The sequence below is a fragment of the Mauremys mutica genome, chromosome 11, assembly GCF_020497125.1.
Source record: "Mauremys mutica isolate MM-2020 ecotype Southern chromosome 11, ASM2049712v1, whole genome shotgun sequence".
In the NCBI taxonomy this organism is placed as follows: Eukaryota; Metazoa; Chordata; order Testudines; family Geoemydidae; genus Mauremys; species Mauremys mutica.
Genome location: NC_059082.1, coordinates 24,143,589 through 24,164,796, shown reverse-complemented (window position 1 = coordinate 24,164,796; position 21,208 = coordinate 24,143,589). Strand labels below are relative to the sequence as shown.

The following is a 21,208-nucleotide window of genomic DNA, read 5'->3' as shown; positions in this document are numbered from 1 at the left end:
TGATTTGGAGCATTCAACAGCAGAGTCAAGGGAGAGAATTAGTTCAGGAGTGGGTGGATCGGCTTAAGTGGCCTGCATCTTGCAGGAGGTCAGACTAGATTATCATAATGGTCCCTTCTGATCTTGAATTCTATGATTCTATGGTTGCAAATGTAGGGGCTAAGATATCACTTGTAGGCTGAGTGCGCTAGAGGCAGAAAAAGCCTGGAGAAGGATTTGCGAGTGTGACCCTGCCTGAGAGGAAGCAGAGAAACAGGGTTTCCGGGGTATAGAGCTCACTGGAGTGGCAGATTTGGGAATTTCTGAGCAATGAAACTGCTGGCTGCTGCTTGTTTCTACTGTGTTCAGGAAAACAAGACTATGTACATTCTTGTAAACAAACACACTTACAGCAAGAATATACCAATTTTGTATGGTTGATTTCTCATCCTAATGGAAGCTACCCTGCAAAACCCTGGATTTTGGCTAACTGCTCAGGCAAAAGGAGGAAAAGTATTTTCTTACTGGAGTTTGAACCAGGAGCAGTAAGTGTATCCAAAACCAGGGTCAACCATAACAGTATTCTGTGGCATCCATTGAAGAGACAGCATGTAAGAGGGCATACTCCCTATCCATTCCCTACCCTCTATTGAGTGAACTGCTCCTGAGAGAATCATCTGTAGCCTCAATCTGCTCCCGCAAGCATAGGGAGTGCCCTTCTAATTGGCTCTTAAATGGGCCATATCATCCCCAACACTGCATAGTTGAGTATGGGCCAGTCACTTCCAGTTCACTACTATTATATGCCTTTGTAAGTCCCCCATCACCGTAGTATCTAGGTGTCACTTTTTGTTCTATATCTGCCACCCTTATATGCATTGTGAAGTCTGTGTTCTAGCTGCTTGCACATCACTGAATGTACTTTTTATTTCCTATATCTGAATGATTCTGGGATTCGGGCTTCCTGTAATTGTGGGGGCATGTAAGCGTGTGGGACTCACCCCTGCGGCACCCCCCTGCTGGTCGTCTCCAGGAATTAGCTCTTCCAGCATCCTGGAGCACCCCCTGCAGGCTGGTGATCCACCTTACCGCTGGCCCTCCCAGACCTGGTGCCCTGTTATCTGGGGTGCTGCTCTCTGGCAGTAACCCCTCAGTCTTAGGGTCTCCCCTCCCAGGGAACCCCCACCCACTATCCCCACCTCGCTGCCAGTCATTGTCTAGTCCCTGGGCCCTATTGCAGTATCAGCCTACTCATCACCGGCAACGTTGGGTTTGGACCTGCTGCCTTTGCCTACCCCTGGGCTGCCCTCTGCAACCCCCAGTACCTATTAGCCTGGGGCTTTCCAGGCTGGAGCTCCCCAGCTCCTCTGCCTTTCCACAGCCCTGCTCCACTCAGGTACCCTGTCTCTAGCTTCCTGCAGCCAGGCCTGTCTCCCTCTATAGCCAGAGAGAGACTGTTTGCTTGAGCTCCTGGCTCAAGCCTTTATAGGGCCAGCTGGGCCCTGATTGGGGCGTGGCCCCAGCTGAGCCTGCTTCCCACTCAGCCTGGGCTGTTCTCCCAGCCCTGCAACCCTGTCAGGGCTGGAGCGGGTAACCACCCAGCTACAGGGCATTGTTCTCTATGTTCCCTGTATCCAAACATTTTCTGGAACACAGAGCAGTAAGCTGAGGAAAATCCCCTCCACCTGCCTCCCCACACAAACATTTTCCATATACGGAAAATGAGATAAGCATGAAAACTGTTGACATGTTCTGACTTTTTAAATGGCTTCCACTCTGCATAACCAAACACCACCAATGAAAAATAATAACCCAGGATCAACTTCTGCGGTCTTTATTGATGAAAAGTTTATTTATTTACCTCTAAGCTACTGAAGAAAGAAAGAGTTTGCTTCAAGTAAGGACTAGAGAATTTGGCCCCTAGACAGCAATACATTTTTCAACAGGGACAATTTGACCACATAACATACTGTATATTACTTTAGGCATTTTAGTGTTTCATGTAGCAGTCATGTATTTTCACTTGTCTCAGGGAGCCAAGTAGACCTCCATGACAGTGCTATATGATTCATTTTGTTTCCTCTTGTTACAATTATTTCTGTCTCTTGGGCCATCATTTTGCCAATTTCTCTGTCACTTTCACAGAAATACTATAAAATTTCAGTTCATCCAAAACCCTGCTGCCAAACTCATCTTCCTCGCCTGCATGACAGTTTTTAATCCCTAACTCGTACAAAGCTATTTGGTGGAACTTGTCAATAGAGAAAAGAATAAATTAGGTTTCACTGTCACCACTTATTCACTTAACACTTATTTTGAATGTTTAAATGTCTCAGGTTTACAGGTCAACTGTCCGGATCCCTCTTATAATAGTCAATTGTGAGTTTTTAAATGCAGCCACTTTATACGCTCTTCCCTCCATTGTTTTGAAGAAAGCAGATCCACAAGTAAAGGGAAAACATAAAAAGCTACACTGTTTTCATAGTGTTTAACACGAATATAGGGCTACATATAAATATTCAAATCTAGAAAATGAAAACAGAACCCAAATTGAAACAAAACAACAGGCAGAGGTATTACTATAAGAGCCAGAACTTAAGTAAATACAGGAATATCAAAATAAACATGTATTAACTATTAATGATAACTATACCCATAATTGAAATCATAAATTAGATCAGAAATTCCAATCCTTTCCTAACAGTTAGAGATATCCCTTTGGAGTCTCAGTTGGCAAACCCAGTGCCTGACTATTAAAGCTGCTTCTTGGGAAGCACAACAGAGCTTTTAAGCTACAAGCATTCAGCTCCTTAGTCTCTCATAAGATTAGCCTGGAAATTTCCCTCAGAAAAAAGTATGGAAAGTATATCCAGTAAGTTTCTCTGGCACTGTTAAGTGGCTCTACAACATTATCTAGCAAATATCAATTACATTTTACAGCCTACTTTTTAATCATGTCACTTCTTCCATAAAACATTAATCCAAACAAAGAAATATTGTATAATTTCATTTCAAAAGTTAAAAAACTGAATACCAATTGGTCTTTCTATTTAAATTGTATGACCCCAGGGCCCATCTCTTTTGTATATTTGGTGTGGCGCTAAGCACAAGATTCCTATCCACATAGGTTTTTTTTTAACTGGGATCCTGGCTCTCAATTAGATACTAGTATTGCAAAGGACTAAACAGATATTCTTCATTCACTAGTGCAGAGTCAGCCAGAGAAGAACATTTCATACCAGATTGAACATGCAGAGAACAGAAAGTAGGTTCTGTATTAATTGCTAGAAACTAGCCGAATAATGCCTCATAAAGTTTTACGCAGCATCAAATACTTAAAAGTGCTACAAGAAGTGGGTCTTCTGATAGTTCTGTACTGTAGAACAGAATTCTTAGATGAATTCTCTCACCATATATACTGTAAATTGCAAATCGAGTAGAAAGCTCTTATTTAGAGATGGGCCAGAGATTCAAGGTTTGGATATAGATCTTGATTTCCCAAAACTCAGGTATATTTCAATCCAGAGTTTTGGTTTGGGTCCACTGATCGTTTTCATTAAAACATCCATTTCCTTTTGCTGACAGCTACTGCTATATGAGGTACTGCGCATGACATTAGCTTTACAGACCTGGAAGAATCCTCTATTTACTTGTTAGTTAGTTAGTTAGTTAAACAAGTATTAAATTAGTCTGGAACCTAACAGAAAAAGAACATTTACTATTTAAATATTGAACAACATGTTTTTCTTCTGATTTGCATTCACTTAAAGAGCGTGTTTCTCTTAAATCACATTAGAGGCTACAAACTGCACAGACCCCCACTGAAGCCCAGGGGAATTCCACTGTGAATCAAGGGCACTATTGAGGCAATCAAGTCATGTCTCATCAATCACACAGTTGACTGGTGCTATTCAAAGTGCTTTCTTGCCCCCCAGAAAATATGTAAAATTAGTACTCTCAAAAATTGTGGAGAAAAATGTTTGAGAAAAATGAAATTCCTATTACTCACCACTGTCAGACACATAAGAACACACTACTGGAAAGCTTGGGGTTTAGAAATGAAGCGACAGGTAAATACCCTGGTTTCTCCCTGATTCTACAATCAGATCCACGGAGGCAGGGCCTTGACAATTACAGGGGGGCTCCACGCGGCCATGACAGTCCATCTCAGCTGGCAGGATCAGAAATTTAAGATGTTTTTGATGCAAGGGTTTTTGGTTTGGGAATATCCTTAAGGCCTCAGCTCATGTCTATTTCTATCCATTTCTATTTTTGAGCTGAGGAGGAGGAGATTAGTTGTCATTTTCTTCACTGTTTTTACATTCTGCTTTTGAGGAAAGAGAGCAGTTTTTTTAAAAAGTGTACCAAGTGCAGTTTGAAGCTACTGTCTTTCAGGTTTTGCCACTTAATCAAATTAATCACATCAAAACTGAAAATGCTGAAGTCCAGTGCATTTCCTTTCATTAAATCCCTGATTTTTCATACAAATCTCCAAAGGAGGGTACTTACTGGTTCAAGACAGGTGTGTATGCGGTTTTATCCTCATCAATGATGGTAACCATCAGAGTAATGAGCTGGGCCCAAAAGTCCAAATTCTTAGTGGTTGGTCCCTGTTCTTCCCGAGGAACTTCCTGCTTCTTACCCTGTTAACAAGATTTAACAAAATGCAGGGAAAATATCTAAATTGTGCAGTTTCAATTATTCATCATTGCTAGAGAGAGAGAGAAGATGACATATAGTACTCTGCCCCCAATTCAGGAAAGAACACCAGCATGTGTTTTACTTTAAGCATGTGCCCAAATCCCATGAATTCAAACACCTTCTTAATTCCTTTGTTGAATAGGAATGGATTAAAATGCATTTAGTGTTTTACTGAATCACAGCCTATATGCAAATACTCACATACAGAGTAAGTGTTATATCAGATAACCTGAAGCAGCAAGGTGGACCATTTCTTGTTTTAAGATTCTGAATTTTTTGCACTAAAATAGATTCACATAAAATACAATTTAAAAAAAACCAAGAAATTTATATATCTTTTTAAAAATGAAATAATCCTTTTTTATGAATAACAAATCCAGCAAATAATAAAGTCCCTTTATAGGTCCCCTCATCATAAGCCCATATTTTGACCACTACTGTCTAGCTGGAAGTATCTATCAGGATTTTATTGCTGAAATAACTTTCACTGAGGATGCTGTCCTTTTTGCCTCACTCAGTTACACTTTCAGAAAAAAACTTCATCTCTGTAGTCTGGATTTAGCAAATTTTAATCTAGTCTCCCAAACAATGGAACACCTCAGCTCTTGGCTTTTCAGACACCGACCTTGTCATAAACAGATAGTTAAGGGTTAATGTCTCTTTTACCTGTAAAGAGTTAACAAGCTCAGTGAACCTGATGGACACTGGACCAGAGGACCAATCAAGGGACAAGATAATTTCAAATCTCTGTGGAGGGAAGTCTTTGTTTGTGTTCTTTGGGGGGTGTTCTCTCTTGAATCTAAGAGGGACCAGACGTACATCCCGGCTCTCCACTCTTTCTAAAACAGTTTCTCATGTACCATATAGTAAGTATTAGCTAAAAGGCGGATTAGTCTTTTGTTGTTTTCTTCATTGCAAATGTATATTTTGCTGGAAGGGTTTTACCTCTGTTTGCTGTATTTGTACTGATGCTAGCTCTCTAGTTTCATAAGCGGTACCCTGTAAACGTCCATCCGGATTTTACAGAGCTAAATTTTACCTTTTCTTTTTTTCTTTAATTAAAAGCTTTTCTTTTAAGAACCTGATTGATTTTTTTCCCCTTGTTTAAGACCTCAGGGGATTAGTCTGACTCACCAGGGATGAGGGAGGGGTAAAGAAGAGGGGGGAAGGTGAATCCCTCTTTGTTTTAGATTCAAGGAGTTTGAATCAAAGTAGTTTTCCCTAATGATCAAGGAAGGAAAAGTCTGGGAGGGGGAATGGTTTATTTCCCTTTGTGTTAAGATCCCAGGAGTTTGGATCTGGGTTCCCCCCGGGAAAGGTTTGGGGGAACAGAGAGTGTGCCAGACACTAAATTCTGGCTGGTGGCAATGTTACCAGATCTAAGCTAGGATTTAAGCTTAGAAGGATGCAGGTCTCCACATTTGTACTCTAATGTTCAAATTGGAGAAACAACCTATGACAGATCTGTACAACAGAGAGGTCACACTTAATAAATAAATTTGTTGAATAGAACCAAGTCACAGAAAGTTGCAAAGCTATGAGAAAGGTAAAGAGCTGGTGCATGAAGTAATGTCTGTACTTTGAAAATCTCCATTATCTGTGATGGCACAGTACCTTTCAAATTAACCCCTAAGTGAGACATAATAATTCTGAGCAGGTTCAATGGTCATATTATAAAGAGCTACTTGTAATGGTCCTGCCTGGATAACTACAGCTGGTAGTAGGGATACCTTCTTTCATTTGCTGGTGTGTGTGCACACACATATATATTGCTTGGTTTCCTTGCTTTTTACCTCTCTCCATGTTCTCAGTCTCTGGGTGTTCTGCATCCTTTTCATAGAATATCAGGGTTGGAAGGGACCTGAGGAGGTCATCTAGTTCAACCCCCTGCTCAAAGGGGAACCAATCCCCAGACAGATTTTTGCCCCGGATCCCTAAATGACTCCCTCAAGGATTGAATTCACAACCTTGGGTTTAGCAGGCCAAGGCTCAAACCACTGAGCTATCCCTCCCTCCTCTTGCAACTTACCTAAAACAATACTCAGAAAAATCTCTTTGTCTACTCAGACCAAACTCCTAGACAGGTTCACAACCCCCCTTAGGCTAGGCCTTATCCTTACAGTTATGTTAACTGAAGACTAAGAATTCACACCTATAAATCTCAAAGAAGTGATAACTCAATCCATAACAAGGTCTCACCAAACTCATATATAAAGATAGAGACACAGTTAATGCGTCAGAGAAAATAATGTTTTTTTGAATGTTTAAATGTACATACTTTGTACCTTTTATTTTTTAACCAAACATGATGACAGGAAATAGACATTGCATCTCTTCAAACACACCTACATTATTCTCATAATAAATTAATTCACTGTTAGCTTACCCTAAAAGTTTATCTATTAATTTAGAGTTGGGAAAGACAGAAACGGAATTTTAACAATGTGCAATTATAATTATTTTTTGGTGGCCATCATGAAGTACATTAGAAAAGTATCATTAATCACCTTGTTGTATACCCAGCTGAATTCCAAATGTTACAGCTTCTAAGTCTAATATGATTGAATTAAAGGAAATGCTCAGTAAAATTTACAATGGGTGGTGTGACTTATATCACTGACAACCTGCAATTGTCCTGCAAACAGAGGGACTTTTAAAAAGAGACAGGAGTATTTGAGCATTAAGTTTCAACAACAAAGTCTTTCACCTCACGTAGATTACACCTTCACTACAGTACCCTGCATTTTCAAAAGTAGAGATTTATTTTTAGCACCATTCTTCCACAATGGTATCATATCTTTTACCCAAACTAAATGAAATGCAGTTTTGCAAATCAGAGCCATTTCACATTTAATAGGGACAGTCCATTAACACATTTCAACAACAATATTTCGGATAAACAATTCACTACAACATGTAGCTGAAACAATCCTTTGGCACAGATGTGAAAATTCTACGCCCCAATACGTAAAAAATTTCTTATCTCTGTAAAGTAGAAATAGCATAAAGGCTGTTTTCCATGGGCTTCTCTGGCACAGAAATAGATTGAACATTTAAATTAAATATTACTTTTAGACATTTAAAATGTATTTAATTACATTCTTATGTTAGTGCCTGGAAATTCCCATATACTGAAGTAAAACATCTATAAAGCAAAGGACCAAACAATTACTACTCCATATGCTACAATCTGGTAAGAACATACCATTTAAATAAATGCTGGATAAACCAAAAACAACAAAACCATTTAGGTCATATTTACATAGCAAAATATCCAGCTTTGTATGACTTACTGACACTCTTATTTAACAAACACTTGTCAGAGATTGTAAAAAACATTTTTAAAGGAGAAAAATGATACTATGATTTAATGCTGCTGTTGGGAATTAAAGTACCATATCAACGATGTCCTTGCTTAATTTCTATGCTGTTCTCCTGAAGCCTGTGTTCTGGTGACATAAGCTTAACATTAGCCTGTCATTAACAGTCAAGAAGTACACCCTGTCATTAAGTGGGAAGACAAGTAATGTTTTTCCTTCTATGTGCTCTTAGAAGACATTTGTCTGCCGCAATTTTGCTATTGTCATGACACAGCTAGGACTGGTGCAGTATCTCCATATCTATTTAGTTCCCAATAACATGCATTTTTCCTTTTTAGAAAAACAACAACAAGTAGACATGCTTGTATAATACACTAATGGACTAGTAGTTGTGGAAGATACCTTTTATAACGTCAAGATTAGATTTAATTTGTACATAAGCAGAAATAGAGTTTACGTAATTAACATGCAAAAGGTAATTACTAGAGTATAAACATGGGCAAACAGTATGATCGACTAACTGGTAAAGGGAAATCTAAATGGCTGGATTAAAAATAAAGTTGCTGTAACATTCTCACAAATCTCCTTTTGGAGATGCAAACTGCATACACAAAAGAGAAGCTCCCTTGGGGAAAATGTAAATCTAATATCAGGTGTACCCAACATCAGTTAGGAAACTGTGCAGCATTTGCATTTATAATATCATTGAGATGCTGAAGTAATATATGAGACAGTGTCTAATGTTTTAGAGAACGGCGTTGTTATTAAGATCCAACTTTTTCTCTTAACAAGTTTGAAAGAAACATAAATCCTGAAATAAATCAAGATGACAACATCACCGGTCCATAGATACATTGTTTACAGTTTAGTGACCGTTTTAAATGAACAGTTTTCTAACATTGCCTTCCTTTCATTTTGGAGGATACATTATTTACTGAATAAGTTTAAATCAGAGATTACTAAGGCGCTAAGCAATAAGGGAAATCTTTTTTGGGTGCTGATCCCAATCCCATAATAAAAGTCTGTCAATTAACAAAAGCTGCTTTCTTTTGCACCAGCCATAAGGAAACAACAAGATATTAATGAATAACACCACCATCAATAATGGTATCTTTGAAGTGCCAAGGTAGTATAGATATAAGTAGGAGGGGGAAGTGTCATAAAAAGATGTTACACAGGCCACTCCATCAAATGCTCAATAATCCACTCATCCAAGGCAGAATGGTAGAATCCCTAAAAGGCATGTAGTGTCAGAGCCCAAATACAACAAAGAGCAGCAGATTTCTCACTACTGAGGCATAAAATTATGGGATTAGGTGCTGCACTATAACTTGTGCTGATACCCTGTCGTGACTCTGCTGAATGTTGAAGAAGTGGAGTGTGCTGCAGTTTTAGAATTATCCTTAATATAAAATGTTAAAAGCAGATATGGGCCCCAACTAGAAGTGAACCCTGGATCTTAGTTTATAACATCACATCTGAAATTAAGCTTCCGTCAGGAATTCAATATTATCAGCACTATAAAATGCTAATTTGAACCACACGATTGCCTTTTCACTAACTTCTGTTGCACTCAGATGATGTTAGGTTTGTAATTAGAATCCAGTTTCTGCATTAGTCCAAATTTGTGACAGTGAAAGCAACCTAATAATGATTTCCATCATAAATTGTTAATAAATCCCACTCATTTGTCTAGTATCAGAGGGGTAGCCGTGTTAGTCTGGTTCTGTAGAAGCAGCAAAGAATCCTGTGGCACCTTATAGACTAACAGACGTTTTGCAGCATGAGCTTTCGTGGGTGAATACCCACTTCTTCGGATGCAAGTGGTGGAAATTTCCTGGGGCAGGTATATATAAGCAAGCAAGAAGCAAGCTAGAGATAATGAGGTTAGATCAATCAGGGTGGATGAGGCCCTGTTCTAGCAGTTGAGGTGTGAAAACCAAGGGAGGAGAAACTGGTTCTGTAATTGGCAAGCCATTCACAGTCTTTGTTTAGTCCTGAGCTGATGGTGTCAAATTTGCAGATGAACTGGAGCTCAGCAGTTTCTCTTTGAAGTCTGGTCCTAAAGTTTTTTTGCTGTAGGATGGCCACCTTAAGATCTGCTATTGTGTGGCCAGGGAGGTTGAAGTGTTCTCCTACAGGTTTTTGTATATTGCCATTCCTAATGTCTGATTTGTGTCCATTTATCCTTTTCCTTAGAGACTGTCCAGTTTGGCCGATGTACATAGCAGAGGGGCATTGCTGGCATATGATGGCATATATTACATTGGTGGAAGTGCAGGTGAATGAACCGGTGATGTTGTGGCTGATCTGGTTTGGTCCTGTGATGGTGTTGCTGGTGTAGATATGTGGGCAGAGTTGGCATCGAGGTTTGTTGCATGGATTGGTTCCTGAGCTAGAGTTACTATGGTGCGGTGTGCAGTTGCTGGTGAGAATATGCTTCAGGTTGGCAGGTTGTCTGTGGGCGAGAACTGGTCTGCCACCCAAGGCCTGTGAAAGTGTGGGATCATTGTCCAGGATGGGTTGTAGATCCCTGATGATGCGTTGTAGGGGTTTTAGCTGGGGACTGTATGTGATGGCCAGTGGAGTCCTGTTGGTTTCTTTCTTGGGTTTGTCTTCCAGTAGGAGGCTTCTGGGTACACCTCTGGCTCTGTTGATCTGTTTCCTTATTTCCTCGTGTGGGTACTGTAGTCTTGAGAATGCTTGGTGGAGATTTTCTAGGTGTTGGTCTCTGTCTGCGGGGTTAGAGCAGATACAGTTGTACCTCAGTGCTTGGCTGTAGACAATGGATCTTGTGGTGTGTCCGGGATGGAAGCTGGAGGCATGAAGGTAGGCATAGCGGTCGGTAGGTTTTCGGTATAGGGTGGTGTTGATGTGACCATCACTTATTTGCACCGTGGTGTCTAGGAAGTGGACCTCCCGTGTAGATTGGTCCAGGCTGAGGTTGATGGAGGGGTGGAAGCTGTTGAAATCGTGGTGGAATATTTCCAGAGTCTCCTTCCCATGGGTCCAGATGATGAAGATGTCATCGATGTAGCGTAGGTAGAGAAGGGGCGTGAGTAGATGGGAGCTGAGGAAGCGTTGTTCCAGGTCGGCCATAAAAATATTGGCATATTGTGGGGCCATACGGGTGCCCATAGCGGTGCCACTGATCTGGAGATATATATTGTCAGCAAATTTGAAATAGTTGTGTGTGAGGATAAAGCCACAGAGCTCAGCAACCAGGTGTGCTGTGGCATCATCAGGGATACTGTTCCTGACAGCTTGTATTCCATCAGTATGTGGGATGTTTGTGTAGAGAGCCTCTACATCCATGGTGGCCAGGATGGTGTTTTCTGGAAGGTCACCAATGCATTGTAGTTTTCTCAGGAAATCAGTGGTGTCACGGAGATAGCTGGGAGTGCTGGTAGCATAGGGTCTGAGTAGAGAGTCTACATATCCAGACAGTCCTTCAGTGAGAGTTCCAATGCCCGAGATGATGGGGCGTCCAGGATTTCCGGGTTTGTGGATCTTGGGTAGTAGATAGAATAACCCTGGTCGGGGCTCTAAGGGTATGTTGATTAGTTCTGGTGTTAGTGTAGGGAGTGTCCTGAGTAGATGGTGCAGTTTCTTAGTGTATTCCTCAGTGGGATCTGAGGGAAGTAGCCTGTAAAATTTAGTATTGGAGAGTTGTCTGGCGGCCTCCTTTTGGTAGTCAGACCTGTTCATGATGACAACAGCACCTCCTTTATCAGCCTCTTTGATTATAATGTCAGGATGGTTTCTGAGGCTGTGGATGGCCTCATCAACCTCATGAAGAAACTTGCACAAATACAGACAGATATCATCTTCCTTTCCAAATGCAAACGGATGGACATCATACCTAATGGACTAAAGGTAAAAAATCCACTACTATCTACATACTATACAGACCACAGTGAGAGATTATGCCATACTCTATCGAAGAAACTGAGGAACAACCTGATCAGCATCCTATACAGCAAACAGGAAAACATCAAAAAAGAGCTCTCCAACCTGGAGACTCTCATCAATAACCAAACTTCCATACAAACGGACTTCACTAAAATAAGACAGGAGATCTACATTACCCACTTCACCTCTCTAAAAAGGAAAAAGGACTGTAAGCTGTCTAAACTCCTACCTGCCACATGGGGCCACAACCGTGGTACCCCTAACCCACCCAGCAATATCGTCAATCTATCCAACCACACACTCAGCCCAGAAGAACAGTCTGTCCTATCTCGGGGACTCTCTTTCTGCCCTGCCACCCCCACCAATATGATATAGTTCTGCGGTGATCTGGAAGCCTACTTTCGCCATCTCCGACTCAAAGAATTCTTTCAGGACAACACTGAACAGCGCACGGATACACAGTTACCCTCCCACCAACAGCACAAGAAGAAGAACTCCACATGGACTCCTCCTGAGGGTCGAAATGACAGTCTGGACCTATACATTGAATGCTTCCGCCGACGTGCACAGGCAGAAATTGTGGAAAAACAACATCGCTTGCCTCACAACCTAAGTCGTGCAGAACGCAATGCCATCCACAGCCTCAGAAACCATCCTGACATTATAATCAAAGAGGCTGATAAAGGAGGTGCTGTTGTCATCATGAACAGGTCTGACTACCAAAAGGAGGCCGCCAGACAACTCTCCAATACCAAATTCTATAGGCCACTTCCCTCAGATCCCACTGAGGAATACACTAAGAAACTGCACCATCTACTCAGGACACTCCCTACACTAACACTGGAACAAATCAACATACCCTTAGAGCCCCGACCAGGGTTATTCTATCTACTACCCAAGATCCACAAACCCGGAAATCCTGGACGTCCCATCATCTCGGGCATTGGCACTCGCACTGAAGGACTGTCTGGATATATGGACTCTCTACTCAGACCCTATGCCACCAGCAATCCCAGCTATCTCCGTGACACCACTGATTTCCTGAGGAAACTACAATGCATTGGTGACCTTCCAGAAAACACCATCCTAGCCACCATGGATGTAGAGGCTCTCTACACAAACATCCCACACACAGATGGAATACAAGCTGTCAGGAACAGTATCCCTGATGATGCCACAGCACAACTGGTTGCTGAGCTCTGTGGCTTTATCCTCACAGACAACTATTTCAAATTTGATGACAATATATATCTCCAGATCATTGGCACCGCTAGGGGCACCCGCATGGCCCCACAATATGCCAATATTTTTATGGCCGACCTGGAACAACGCTTCCTCAGCTCTCGTCCACTCACGCCCCTTCTCTACCTACGCTATATTGATGACATCTTCATCATCTGGACCCATGGGAAGGAGCGACTGGAAAAATTCCACCACGATTTCAACAGCTTCCACCCCTCCATCAACCTCAGCCTGGACCAATCTACACGGGAGGTCCACTTCCTAGACACCACGGTGCAAATAAGTGATGGTCACATCAAAACCACCCTATACCGAAAACCTACCGACCGCTATGCCTACCTTCATGCCTCCAGCTTCCATCCCGGACACACCACAAGATCCATTGTCTACAGCCAAGCACTGAGGTACAACTGTATCTGCTCTAACCCCGCAGACAGAGACCAACACCTAGAAAATCTCCACCAAGCATTCTCAAGACTACAGTACCCACACGAGGAAATAAGGAAACAGATCAACAGAGCCAGACGTGTACCCAGAAGCCTCCTACTGGAAGACAAACCCAAGAAAGAAACCAACAGGACTCCACTGGCCATCACATACAGTCCCTAGCGAAAACCCCTACAACGCATCATCAGGGATCTACAACCCATCCTGGACAATGATCCCACACTTTCACAGGCCTTGGGTGGCAGACCAGTTCTCGCCCACAGACAACCTGCCAACCTGAAGCATATTCTCACCAGCAACTGCACACCGCACCATAGTAACTCTAGCTCAGGAACCAATCCATGCAACAAACCTCGATGCCAACTCTGCCCACATATCTACACCAGCAACACCATCACAGGACCAAACCAGATCAGCCACAACATCACCGGTTCATTCACCTGCACTTCCACCAATGTAATATATGCCATCATATGCCAGCAATGCCCCTCTGCTATGTACATCGGCCAAACTGGACAGTCTCTAAGGAAAAGGATAAATGGACACAAATCAGACATTAGGAATGGCAATATACAAAAACCTGTAGGAGAACACTTCAACCTCCCTGGCCACACAATAGCAGATCTTAAGGTGGCCATCCTACAGCAAAAAAACTTTAGGACCAGACTTCAAAGAGAAACTGCTGAGCTCCAGTTCATCTGCAAATTTGACACCATCAGCTCAGGACTAAACAAAGACTGTGAATGGCTTGCCAATTACAGAACCAGTTTCTCCTCCCTTGGTTTTCACACCTCAACTGCTAGAACAGGGCCTCATCCACCCTGATTGATCTAACCTCATTATCTCTAGCTTGCTTCTTGCTTGCTTATATATACCTGCCCCAGGAAATTTCCACCACTTGCATCCGAAGAAGTGGGTATTCACCCACGAAAGCTCATGCTGCAAAACGTCTGTTAGTCTATAAGGTGCCACAGGATTCTTTGCTACTCATTTGTCTATATCAGTGGTTCATAAACTGAGGTTCATTAACCTCTGGTGGTCTGCAGAGCTTTTGTAAATTTTGTAAGCACAGAGAGATGAATTACACAAATGAATTTTCTTATATTACATTTAAGCTAATGCTTAAGCTGTCACAGGGATATGAAATAACAAATGGGAAGGCGGTGATCATCACAATTGTCAATGAGATGTAAGGTGGCCCATGAGATGAAAATGTCTATCAAGATGAATTACAAAATGAAAGAGTTTGGAAACCCCTGTACTATATTATATAATCTTGTGGGTGCAATTTGATTGACTACGGTTTTAGTATATTAGTATGAAAGTTGGATTTCAAAGTCATTTTCTCCTTACTCATTCAGAAGTTTTATATCATCATCATATAACTCCAGTACGATACAACACAGATGCACTGAACATAGGCGGCAGGTTCGTCTAATTTTTGGTGGGGCCCAAAATGGTGGTCCCCCCCCCCCCGCTCTCACCCTGTAAGCTGATATAAAATGAAGCTACAATGCGTCAGCACCACAAGATTACAAGGGTCAATTAAAAGTGGAAAGTCAGAAACAGCACTTGCCTGCTTCAATATACGGTATTAAATTTTGTTGCACCTGTTGTGACAAAATGGGAATGTTCTTAATGTTTTCTCTGAATACTGTGTGGGTGCCTCAGTTTCCCCTGCAAAGTGCCAACTGACGGTGTTGGGGACAAAGAGATCAGGTGGCCTCCTTGTCCGGAAGAGACACAAAGGACAGATGAGGGAGTGTCAGTTTGGAGCTGGCTGGGGAAATCGGGAGAGGCCCAGAACTTGGGTCTGGGCTCCCCGCCCCGCAAGATGGACCTGCACTGAGGGGTCCTGTTTTCTGTACCTACAAGCTCTGTTTTAGACTGTATCCCTGTCATCTAATAAACCTTCTGTTTTACTGTCTGGCTGAGAGTCACATCTGACTGCGGAGTTGGGGTGCAGGGACCTCTGGTTGCCCCAGGACCTGCCTGGGCAGACTCGCTGCGGAAAGTGCATGGTGTGGAAGGGCATGCTGAATGCTCCGAGGTCAGACCCAGGAAGGTGTAAGCTTCTTGCTCTGGAGACAGTATGCTCAGAGAGGAGGCTCCCCCAGAGTCCTGACTGGCTTTGTATGGAGTTGTTCCAAAGCATCCCAGCATCCCCTTCCACACCATGCGCTTCCTGGAAGTCTGCACAGGCACTGACACTCCCTCCTCTGGCCTTTGTCTCTTTTCCAGGCATTAGGAGGCCACCTGATCTCTTTGTTCTCCAACACCTTCAGTTGGCACCTTGCAGGGGGGTGGCCCAGGCCATCAGTTGCCTGGAGGCAGGGTTGCAGCCATTCTCTGTGCAGACGGCATCACACTGGCCCTCTAGGGCTTTACAACAATCACACCCCCTTATCCCACCATCTAGAGCCTTAAGAAATGCATTGGGGAAACTGAGGCACACAGACAGTATTCAGAGAAAACACCTGTATACGACCAGTTACATACTTTGAAGGGTGTAAAATAATCAAATATTGTGCTAAATACAATGATACTCCAAACACCTTCAGTTGGCACCTTGCAGGAGAGTGGCCCAGGCCATCAGTTGCCTGGAGACAGGGTGTCGGCCATTCTCTGTGCAGACAGCATCACACTGGCCCTCTAGGGCTTTACAACAATCACACCCCCTTATCCCACCATCTAGAGCCTTAAGAAATGCATTGGGGAAACTGAGGCACACAGACATATTCAGAGAAAACACCTGTATATGACCAGTTACATACTTTGAAGGGTGTAAAATAATCAAATATTGTGCTAAATACAATGATACTCCAAACTGACCACCAAATTTAAGTTGCATGTTTTTCCCCTTAGGTGAGGGTTCTGGGGTGGGGCTGGGGATGAGGGGTTCACAGTGCAGGAGCGTGCTCGGTGCTGGAGGTGCAGGCTTTGGGGTGAGGCAGGGCTGAGGATGAGAAACTTGGGGTGCAGACAGGCTGCCCCAGGGCTAGGGCCAGAGAGGACTCCCCATCACCACCACTGGCAGCAGCAAGCTCCAGGGGAGGGACCCCTCCTCTGCCCCCCTACCCCCCACAGCACACTCACTCTGCACCACAGACACTGCACATGCTCCTAGGGCCCCTCAGGTCCAGAAAGCTCACTCCCCTCCCCTATGATGGGTACTGGCGGGCGGCGGGGGCGGGGGGGGTTGCCATCACAGGTGGCCTTCCATGCTGCCCCTCACCATAACTTCACTGTGGATGGGTGATGGGGCTGCCCCTTGCCCAGCATGGGGCAGAAGTGGGGTAGGCAGGGTGGTGGCTGGCTATGGGGCGGGGGAGCAGGGTGTCATAAAATTCATCCAAGCCCCAGCTGCTCAGGTCTAGGAAGCCTCCCTCTCCCATCCCTCCTGTGGCGGGTGGGTTGGTGGGTGCTGGGGGAGGGGGCATTGCCTTCACATGTGGCTTCCTGCCTCCCCTGTGCAGCCTGCTGCGCCTCACCGGGGGTAGGAGTGGGGGCTGGAGCTGGGGCTGGGGCTGGGGGGGAATCATAGGGTCAAACACTCAAACATAATAAAAAAAATCATAGGGTCAAACACTCACGGAAGCCCCAGCAGCTGCTAAGGTGAGCGATGTCCCTCTCCTGGCCGGAAGTCCCGTTCCCGTCTCCTCCAGGTAGGGGCAGGGGAGGGGAGAAGAGGCCCCCTCCACTCCCCTCCCCCTCTACAGCAGCAGTTAGTTAGCATTGTTCTTATGCTAATGCTGCAGCTGTAGCCTTAGGCTACGGCAGCAAAAGCAAGGGAGAGAGACACTCTCTTTACATTCAGGCAGGGAAGCTTCGGGGGGGGGAAAAACCTAGCTCCAAATATTGGTGGAGCAGAGCCCCTGATTATGAATATTCCTGGGGCTTTAGCCCCAAGAGCCCATATAAGTTGGCGCCCATGGCACTGAAGTAATAGAACTAGATAGTCTGATCTCATAGTACACCAGTGTTTATGCCTGATTATCTAGAACTGTGTTTCCCAAACTTGGGATGCCGCTTGTGCAGGGAAAGCCCCCAGGGGGCCGGGCCAGTTTGCTTACCTTCCCCGTCTGCAGGTCCAGCCGATCATGGCTCTCACTGGCCGTGGTTTGCTGCTCGAGGCCAATGGGAGCTGCTGGAAGTGGCATGGGCCAAGGGACGTACTGGCCGCTGCTTCCAGCAGCTTCCATTGGCCCGGAGCAGCAAACCACGGCCAGTGGGAGCCGTGATCGGCTGAACTGTGGATGCGACAGGTAAACAAACTGGCCCGGCCCACCAGGGGCTTTCCCTGCACAAGTGGCATCCCAAGTTTCGGAAGCACTGATCTAGAAAAAGGTACAAAACAATCTAGCAAGTTCAGTTTCTTAATTAGATAAGGAACACATTATTAACTTATATACACAGGCCCTCAAACATTCTCTCAATCAACAGTCTCTTTAGTCTTATAGACATACCATTGATTTACACTTAAGCCTGTACCTAGAATGTTTCCTCAAGGGAGTCATAAATCTGATCTGTAGGCATTAAAATTTATGGTGCATTCTTTAAATATGTCTTTTCATTTACTCCTGTGCAATTACTTACAGTTACCAGGTTGCACATGCAATGGTGGCCTTATTGACAACTCTCTATAACTACATGAAAAAGCTCAGCTATAGTATAATGAGAATAAGTAAGAGTTTGTGAAAAGTTATTTGCAACATATTGAAAAGGGGTGAAAACCTGGCTCCACTGAAATCAATGGCAAGATTGCCATCAACGTCAAGTTGCTAGGATTTCACGGTTTTGGAGAAGAAAATCAAATTACATACCATGACTAATATAACCCTTTATTAAGGACCTCACCCTTGCAATCAATACCACATATAGTGCTAGAGCTTGTTGAATTTATTTGTACTTTGAGCAAAAAACCTCCCCCCTATAATTTTTCATTCTTTCTTTTTGTCTTTTCTTTTTTTTTTGACCAGCTCAAGCATTAATTGCTTAGTTATACATTTTATTGGAGGATTAGTAATTTCTCTGGAAAAACATAATTTTAAACAGCTTTTAAAAATGAAATTATCTGGGAGCACAAATCATGTTGTTCAATCAGAAGTTATGGGCTTAATGCATGATTATTGGCTGAAATTGTACAGCCTGCGTTACATGAGAAATCAGGTGAGCTGATCAGAATGGTCTCTTTCTGGTTTTAATCTTTATGAATCTATTAACTTTTGTACCATGGTAATCTGAAAGACAGCACACCATAATGAAGAACAACATTTTTTCACATAACGAATGTGGCAAAATACACCTCTCCTAGTAAAAATTTTTTTGTTCAATTTGATGCAGAACTTTTTTTGATATTGGCTGTTAGCCAAATTTCCAAGGGACCAAACATGTAATGGATCGTGTAAACAACGTGGCATATGGACTGCTAGTTTGTGGAGGCTTTTAAAAATTATATTTATAAAATAAACAAACACCAAAACAAAAAGAAAAAAATAAAAGACTAAATGCTTTACAAGCAAACACATTTTTTTTAATTAAGGGAACTGGCTGAAGGCTGGAAAAGTAATCTCAGCCAAAATGTGAAGCAATATTAAAATCCAAAACTAATACTATGAGACAATTCTGAAAGGGCTGATGTACGGGAATGCTGAGTTTTCAACTTCTCTTATCAATGACTTTACCATTTTATTGGACAAAATGTCTGCTACAGCACAAGTAAAATAATAATAGTCAAAGTTATTTAATGTAGGCTAATCTGTGATATTTAAGCACTTCCCTACATTGTGGCAATATGGTGTTGCACTGCCCCCACAAAGAACACTAGGTGGTAGACATTCTGTTGTGGGGTAACATTAATGTGCATGATCAATTCACAATTTTCAGATGGTTATAACTTTGGTAAATCCAATTCAGTATTTTTAGGAACTAGTCCCCAGTAAGGACTATGCTCATGGGAAGTTTCAAACTTCAGCTGTTTTTGCTGTAGACCCATTCCTTAAACAGTGTGGTCAAACTTTCCACAAAAACACATCTCCAGCAGACACCAGGCTTGGGAAATTTCATCCCCAAAACAGTACAGTGGGAAACTCATACCCATAGACTTTAAGGTCAGAAGGGACAACGCAGTCCACAGAATCTCACTCACCCACTCACTCCTGTAACAAACCCCTGACCTATGTCTGAGCTATTGAAGTCCTCAACTTGTGGCTTAAAGACTTCAAGGTGCAGAGAATCCTCAAGCAAGTGACCCGTGCCCCATCTGCAGAGGAAGGCGAAAACCCTCCAGGGCCTCTGCCAATCAGGGCCTCTTCCTTCCTGACCCCAAATATGGTGATCAGCTAAACCCTGAGTATGTGGGCAAGACTCACCTGCCAGACACACAGGAAAGAATTCTCTGTAGTAACTCAGATCCCACCCTATCTAGTGTCCCATCACAGGCCATCTAACAAGTTGGTGAGCAGCCAGTTATCCGAGGGGTTCCATTGGTGTCAATGAGATCATCCATAGTAAGATTACCATATGTCCAGGTTTTCCCAGACATGACCTCTTTTTTGATCCTCCGTCAGGGTGGATTTTTCAAATAAGAGGAAATGTCCGGGACTTTTATGGAACAGACGTTTCAGCTCAGAAAGAGCTGTCTCTGTGCCCCGGTCGGTCCCTCCCCTTCATCCACAGCTGCCAGATCCCACCCACCCTGGCCTGGCCCAGCCGGCAAGCGGAGCCACCAAGCGCCTCACGTCCAGGCTGTCTGCCCTGCTGAGGGGCCTCGGAGGCTGACCGGGAAGGGTGACAGGGCCAGGCCCTGGATCTCTGCCCTGGGGAGAGTCCCAGAGGGAGGCGCTGACTGATGGGCTGATGCTGCATCTTGAGCCTGTGCCAGCCATTCTGCCACCATGACAGGGAGCGTGACATTGCCCCCCACCTCAAGAGTGAAGCCCAAGGTACCCCCTCCAGCAAACCCCCCAATACCCTGTCTTAGTACAGACACACACACCTCCAGCACCCTCCAAATACCCCCCCAGCAGTGCCAGCACCCCTGAACTGTACCCCCCTCGAGTTCTCTCTCAACCTTTCTCCACCCTGGCAATGTCCTCTATTTGGGAACTTAAATATGGTAACCTTAAATTTCATGGGACTGACAGATCACCAATGGGAGTAAGGGCTGCACAGTTAGGTCCTGAATGTTTAAAAGCTTATAAACCCTGTGAAAACTGGAGACTAGAAGCTGATTTGCAGCTTTAATGATAGTTAGATAATATATCTACAATATACAACCATGCAGACCAGCTGTCTCATATAATAAAACTTAGCACTTAAATCATGCTTTGCATTTTCAAACATTAACTACTTTTGTCGGGGCTAACGTAACATTTTCTGGATGTGCAAAACTAAGAGGTTGGTTTGAGTCCAGCTGGAAATTTTGTGCTAAAGCAATAATGTAAAGGCTGAAGTTGGAACCAAATTCGCTGTCACTTTTGAATATATATTTTTTAATTACTGCAAAGGGAAATGTATCTGTTGTTCATTTTTCACTTAAGAATGTTTAACTTAAATAAATGCTTATTAATAGCCAATATCTTTAAAATCCAATTCTTTCATGCATG

General features: G+C 43.3%; 1 protein-coding gene across 2 annotated transcripts in view; it reads right to left on the bottom strand.

The window, feature by feature from the left end:
* The window catches only part of UNC13C (unc-13 homolog C), a 408,349-nt gene that overhangs the window by 168,572 nt on the left and 218,569 nt on the right, over window positions 1-21,208 (bottom strand). For both annotated transcript variants that reach the window (XM_044979553.1, XM_044979552.1), the window contains one exon: window positions 4,489-4,622. In XM_044979553.1, the coding sequence (XP_044835488.1) occupies window positions 4,489-4,622 (134 nt within the window). The remainder of the gene's footprint in view (window positions 1-4,488; window positions 4,623-21,208) is intronic.